The sequence below is a fragment of the Canis lupus genome, chromosome 9, assembly GCF_048164855.1.
Source record: "Canis lupus baileyi chromosome 9, mCanLup2.hap1, whole genome shotgun sequence".
NCBI lineage: Eukaryota > Metazoa > Chordata > Mammalia > Carnivora > Canidae > Canis > Canis lupus.
This window is the reverse complement of record NC_132846.1, coordinates 75,932,067-75,939,692: the sequence shown is the minus strand read 5'-3', so window position 1 is coordinate 75,939,692 and position 7,626 is coordinate 75,932,067. Positions and strand designations below refer to the sequence as shown.

Below are 7,626 nucleotides of genomic sequence, written 5' to 3'. Positions count from 1 at the left end.
GTAGACATTAGACAGATCTTGGGAGTAAAGTATTTCATTTTGCCTGTGCATGAGCTACCTAGAATATGACACCAAGACAAAGACCCAAGTAGATGGCTCACATACCTCTAAGACAACAAGACCTTATATTTGTGGAAAGTTAAAGCCACAAAGTTTTTTGAGTCAGTGAATTATTGAGAAACGGACAAGACTTGTTTGTACAGCATTCTGAGCCCTGTGTTCCCTGTTCTGGTGCTGAGGCTGGTTGTTCCCTCCTGGTACAGGAAGGAAACATTCGGAAGAAGATTTATTTCCTGCCAACAAGGGGATATAAATGGGATATATGTGGCTCACCATGTCTGACCCCTGGGGGTTTTAAAGTGGCATTTCCTCACAGTAACCCAGGGGACCAGCTGACATATATGCTGTGTCAAGTTTACTCTCCTTCATGATACCATGTTGAATAATCATGGGGAGAATGCATATCCTTGTGTGGCTCCTGACTTGAGAGGAAGGCTTCAGTTTTTCACTGTTGAATATGGTATTGGTGTGTGTGTTTTGGAAATTGCCACTATTCTCTCGACTCAATATCTTCTGCCTCGATTTTTAAGACGTTTTGAGGATAAAGTGTAATGGCTTTTGCCAAATTGTTTTAGGCATCATAGGAAAGGATCATGTACATCTAATTCTTCACTCTGCTAATTCAGGGGATCCCAGTTATAATCTGGGCATATTGAAGGATCCTTGCACCGCAGGGCTGATTTCCTCTGGGTCCTCCTGTGTGATCCTCTCCATGTGCTGTTGCATTCAGGATGCCAGGATTTTGCATTTATGTGCATCTGAGATACTACCTTTAGTACCTTCTTATGGGGTCTTTGCCTTGCTTTGTTGTCAGAGTCATCCTGGCCACCTTAAGCTAATCTGGGCATGTTTCACTCTCATTATTTTAGAATAGGTTCAGATGTTTTGGCCTTAATTCTTCTGAAAATGTTTGGTAGAATTCATAGAAAAATCCATCTGATACTGGATTTTTTTTCTTTTTGGTTTGTTCTTTTTTATTTTATTTTATTTTATTGGTCTTTTTTTGAGACAATAGCTTTTAGATTACACATTCATTTGTCTTATTAGATTTGTTTTGCTTATGTTTTATTACTTTATGAAAACTTTTAGTGGATTGGTAATTCTAGAAATTTTATAATTTGCCTTGGTTATTCAATATGTGCTGTAGTATCATCTTTGTATTTTTTAATGGGCTTTTTAAAAGATTTTATTTATTTATTCATGAGAAACACATACATAGAGAGAGAGAGAGAGAGAGACAGAAGCAGAGACACAGTCAGAGGGAGAAGCAGGCTCTATGCAGGGAGCCTGATGCTGAACTCGATCCCCGGACTCAAGGATCACATCCTTGGCTGAAGGCAGCGCTAAATCACTGAGCCACCCAGGCTGCCCAAATTTTCATGGACTTTTTGTTTTCTTTAGTGTCAGTACTTTCTTCACTTTGAAATCTAAATGTATTATTTCAGGCTCACATATTTTCCTAGACTACCTATGAGTTTTAAATTTCATTTGTCTTTTCAATATACTATTTAAATCTCCTTATTTGTATTTCTTTAGTCACTATTTCCGTTTTCCATTCTCATAATTTTAGTGTCACTTAAATGAATCAAAATACTAGTTGTTGTTGTTTCTTTGTTGTTGTTGTTGTTGTTTTTTTAAATAGAAAATACCCATAATCATATGGAAACACAAATCCAATAAGAGTGACCATACAATAATGAAAAGAAAGACCAATCCTCTGGCATCAGACTTACCTCTTTATAAATATTTGGAGAGACAAATCAAGACATCACTGTGTGACCATACCTAGACATGTACACAGACAGCACCTTATGGATCCTGGAAGTAAAAGTGGCAAACCATGGGATTCTCATCATTTCTTTACCCCAAGCACGTTTTCACATTTCAAAAAAAGAAGGAGATATTCCAAGATCATTAATGACATATCTACTATCCAGACTCTGAAGCCTGACACCTCCCAATTCTTCCCAGATGATGCCTCAAGGGACATTCTCTCTTTCTGTCCATATAGAGATTGCAAATATTCCCCCAGAAAAAGTAATACATTTTTTCTTGATGCAAAGTGTTTAACCTGTATCATTCTTTCATTGTTGCTGTTGCTTCAAACCGTCCTAGAGAGATTGGTGTGCACACAGAGCATTATCTTTGTCCCATACCCCTGACTCATTGGTGTGAGGAAGTCAAGAGAAACCCTGTCCCTGTCACCTCCTCAGCCCTCCCCCACAGCTCTCCTCTCACCAGGTTTTCTGACACTCCCAGAATGTGGGATCTCACAATGTGTCCTACACAATAATACACTCCCTAGTCCCCATCTGACAGGTCACCCATACCCCACTTACCTCCCATGTGATAAACATCAGCTTGTACTCTGTAATGAAGGGGCTATTACTTGGTCTACATATCGACTTTATTCCCCTTTGCCCATATTCTTTTTCTTTCTTAAATTCAATATATGACTGAAATCATACGATTGTCTTTCTTTGACGGACTCACTTCACCTGACATTATACTTGCTTCCTCCATCAACATAGCTACAAATGGATTAGATTTCATTCCATGTATGAATAGTTTTAATAGTTTGGCTAATGTACATAATGCTGCTGTAAAAATCCAGGTGCAGGGGATCCCTGGGTGGCGCAGTGGTTTAGTGCCTGCCTTTGGCCCAGGGCGCGATCCTGGAGACCCGGGATTGAATCTCACGTCGGGCTCCCGGTGCATGGAGCCTGCTTCTCCCTCTGCCTATGTCTCTGCCTCTCTCTCTCTCTTTGTGACTATCATAAATAAATAAAAAAATTAAAAAAAATCCAGGTGCATGTATCCCTTTGAATTTGTATTTTTGTATTCTTTTTTCTTTTATTTTTTGAGGATTTTATTTATTTATACATGAGAAAGACACACACACATACAGAGGCAGAGACAAAGGCAGAGGGAGAACAGAATAAATGCAGGAAGCCCGATGTGGGAATCGATCCCCGGACTCTGGGATTATGCCATGAGCCAAAGGCAGACGCTCAACCACTGACCCACCCAGATGTCCCAGAATACTTTTTGTTTTAATGATTTTATTTATTTATTCATGTTAGACACAAAGAGACGGTGACAAAGAGTGAAAAACAGGCTTCTCCCAGGAGCCTGATATGAGAGTCAATCCCCTGGTAACATGACCTGAGCTGAAGGCGTGCGCTCAACTGCTGAGCCACCCAGGCATCCTATTACTTTTGTATTCTTAGAGTAAATGCCCAGTAGTGCATTTGCTGGATCATAAGGTAGGTCTACTATTACTTATTTGATGTCACACCATATGGTTTCCCAGAATGACTGCACCCTTGCCCACCCACATCTCCTAACCAGAGAATTCAGCAGAGCCTCAGGTCTAGTGGAGGTGGTATCAGGGCTCATTTAGCAAGCAGAGCAGAGTGCACCCCTTAAAAAACTCACCACCACATCTTGGCCAGGGACCACACACTGCCCACCGTAGGCAAGGAGACCCTGTGGAGACATCTGGCTTGAAGGAAATAGCAGCCAAAAGAGGAGAGCACAGTGCATGCAGCACACACCACAGACACTCTCTGAACCCAGACCCAGCACCCTATGTGAACTCTTTATCATAGAGCTGTTATTCTGGAGCAGGAACTATAATTAACTTTTGTACAAACAGAGGGAGACAGAGACTTAGAGAAAATGCCAATATTAAGGAACTCAATTCCAATTTGCTGCTCTGATCCACCTCAATTTTGGGTTTCTCAGGTTAATCCTTTTGACCCTGCCAAATGAGACAGGACTACTATTCTGTCTCCAGATCTAGCAGTTTCTGTCCCTAAGGGGATCCTGTACATCACGGAGAATGCCAGCTTCCCACTCCATCCGAAGTACATTACCTCAATGGCATTAAGAAAGAGTTGTGATAATAATATTCCCACAATTCTTGTCCTTGTGGAGGATGCCCGACATCCTGCACAAAGCCCGTGTCACATGTTAAGAGGTGCTTTCCTCTCTATGTCATTCATTAGTGAGATTATGTGCATGGACCACATATGTCACCATTACTTACTGAAAAATAATATAATAATTGTACAACATATACTCAAACACAAATGAATCCACAGGATTGAGATAAGAGTTAAGAAGGAAATAAATTTAGGTGATTTTGACATAAAATTCCAGAATTGCAATTTGATCTTCAGCATATAAAGCAGAGGGAATTCTCCACACTGTCTTTGCTCTAACAGCATTGGCAGGGAGGACTTAAGATGCTGGATCAGGGTCTGTGAGCTTGTCTCCTTCCTGGAACATGACAGTTATTAAATCATTCTGATCACCCTCAGAGGCCTGAGAGAACAAAAACTGTATAGAAACTGCAAAAACTCATAGAAAATTGACCACCTTTTGTATGTAGGAGGTGTGGACATTGTCATTGAGAGATATAGCTGTGGTGATGATGACAGGAGCGAGGTTGATCTAGCTATATCCTCTATAGTATTATGAGCAGCAGACAGGATAATCTGAACTTTATATGTCTGCTTCCATGGGGATGTGCTGGCTTAAAGGTACCCTGGTAGTAAAGAGGGAAGAATCCTAGGATACTAATGGTTCTCCAGATCCCCAGGGTTGTAGGAAGAATGTGTGGCATCAACGTGATGCACAACTACTAAGCACAGGGACATGGACAGTGGCTGAGGACAGTGATCTAGGTGTGGATTTCCTACGCTGTTTTTTCCTAACCTGACAGTTCTACTGGGACCAGGTTGTAAAGAACAAATAAGAGGTGAGTCCCTGTTTTAGTGTGTCTGCGTGATGTCACCGCATCAGACTGGGTGGATTAAACAACAAACACTCATTCTCAAAACTCTGGAGTCTGGTAGGTCTGAGGTTCAGGTGCAGGTAGATGTGGTATCTGAAGAGCGCCCACATCCCAGCCCATCATTTCCTGTCACCTCACATGGGGCCGAGGGCAGGGAGCTTTCCCAGTCCTGGTGTATAAAGGCCCTGATCCCATGATGAGGCTGCATCTCCTGACCTAAGTGCTCCCCTAAGGGCCAACCTCTTCTCCCATCACAAGGGCACTAAGTACCAACATGGGGATGGTAGAGGTCACATACAGTGAGCTGATATCCACACCTGAAGGATCCATGAGTTATTCCCTGCTGGTGGAAGGTCCTCCTCCACTTTTGTTCTCTCATTTTTCATAATAGTTTAGTGGAATCTGTCATCTCACCATATCTTTGAGTGTCACTGCTAACTCCTGTGATCACCAGTATTCCATCTTCTCCTCCTGCCTCACCTATGGGATATCCAGCAGGAGACTTTGAATTTCCTCCATTGAAGCAGGTGGGACACTGACTCCACACAAGCCCCTCCTGGAGCAGGACCTCATCTCCACCACTGACCCACAACACACACCCTGAGCCAGTGTCCTTCCCAAATCCAAGCACTTATGACTTGCTGAGAGGTCTGCCCTGCTCTCAACAGACCGGATGATGGTGAAAAAGGTTTGCACTCTCCTGTCTGTGTGTGTGTATGGGGGGGGGCTCTTCAGACTACACACCCTCACAACGTACTTCTTGGCGTCCCTTGCTTTCCCAGGTTGATGCTAATATTGATTCTGTCAGTGCGGTTGAAGACTGAGGTCAAACCTCCAATCCTTCTTGTCTCCTTTTGATTTTCGAGCCCTATGTAATGTCATCACCAGCATGTACTTTATGTTGTTTCTAAAATCCTTGCACATTTGAACCGAAAAATACCCACCTTTTACTTCAATGTGGATAGGACTGGAGGGTATTATGCTGGGTGAAATAACTCAATCAGAGGAGGAGAAACATTATACAGTCTCATTCATTTAGGGAATATAAAAAATAGAGAAAGGGAATAAAGTAGAAAGGGGGGAAATGAGTGGTAAATGTCAGGTTAGGAGACATAACATGAGACTCCTAACTCTGGGAAGCAAACAAGGGGTAGTGGAAGGGAGGTGGGCGGGCAGTGGGGGTCACTGGGTGACGGGCACTTAGGTGGGTACTTGATGGGATGAGCACTGGGTGTTATGCTATATGTTGGCTAATAAAACTCCAAAAACAAATATACAAAATAAAAGAAAATAAAATCTTAGCACATTGAGCTGGGTGGTTATTTCATGTACCATGTATACAGCTGGGTCTCCCCTTATAAAGGAGAAGTTACAGTACATGGAGATATGGATAATTAACTGGTATTTCGGGACAGTAGTAAGAACACTTAAGCAGTTCTGCCCTTACCCATGTAAGAATAGTTGTTGACTAAAACCAAAAAAGTTTCCAAATCAGAAACTGCTTAAGGATTAAGCAAAGAGGGAGAAACTGTCATTTTTGGACGTTGGCATATTTCTTTCTATGACAAAAAAATTTTGTAAGTTAGAGACTGAATACATAAACACAGATTCCTATGCCCAGTAGAGACTCCCTGGGGGAAAATACTCCTTGGAGAGGAAGCCCAAACCCTGATGGGAAACCTGCCCACAATCTCCATGTGCACCTGCTTCTGGGCCTTCAAGACGGAAGTGGTGAGTACTGAGCATCCCCTGTTGGTCCTGATCCCCTTCTACAGGGAGGTTTGTGTCTGGGCAAACACTGAGGTCGCCTCACTGTGTCCTTCGCACAGTAATACACGGCTGTGTCCTCAGCTCTCAGGCTGTTCATCTGCAGATACAGCGTGTTCTTGGCGTTGTCTCTGGAGATGGTGAATCGGCCCTTCACAGCATCTGCGTAGCCTGTGCTCCTTCCATCATTGCTAATCCGTGTGAGCCACTGCAGCCCCTTCCCTGGAGCCTGGCGGACCCAGTCCATGTCGTTGCTACTGAAGGTGAAACCAGAGGCCACACAGGAGAGTCTCAAGGACCCCCCAGGCTTCACCAGGTCTCCCCCAGACTCCACCAGCTGCACCTCACCCTGGACACCTGCAGACACAAGACATCCTGGTCAGAAAATGGTCCCACATCCCCTGTTTCTCTCACTCATGTCCACTCACAGACTCAGGGTTTCTGGTTCTCCATGAATTACCTTTTAAAATAGCGACAAGGAAAATCCAGCTGAGCACAGTCTCCATGGTTAGGTGTCTGTCTTCTGTCTTGATCACTGAATGGGATCACCTGGAGATCCTGGGGCTGGGGCTCCTTTCCCAGCTGCAGGGTCAAGGCTGGGCTGGTATAATCAGTGAAGATGAGGCCCTATTTGCATATCCTCTGACTATATAACCAGCTCCAGGCTTACATTCGAGTCTTTAAAAGTCAACACAAGTGTTGCGCCACAATTCTCTAGCAATTTGTGTAGATGGCACTATGACTATATGAAGTTCTAATGTGTAAGCAGAGTTATCTTTGCATTTCAGGATGCAGTTTCAAAAGGCTGTCATCAATGTAGGTCATTTCCATAGAATATTTTATCTCTTTAGTAAATTTTAATCCTAAATATTTATTTTTCGTGCCAGTGCATGGCGGATTATTTTGTTAATTTTGTATAGGTAATTTGTTATTAGTTTGTAGAAACATATCTTTTTTTTTGCTTATTTTATATCCTGATTTTTTCCTCAGCTCATTCA

General features: G+C 42.7%; 1 gene segment (V, D, J or C); it reads right to left on the bottom strand.

The window, feature by feature from the left end:
• Positions 1-4,305: 4,305 nt before the first annotated feature.
• On the bottom strand, positions 4,306-7,204 carry LOC140639539 (immunoglobulin heavy variable 3-74-like). The segment is given in 3 exon segments: positions 4,306-4,389; positions 6,675-6,985; positions 7,089-7,204. Coding segments are annotated over 3 exon segments (441 nt in total).
• Positions 7,205-7,626: the final 422 nt, after the last annotated feature.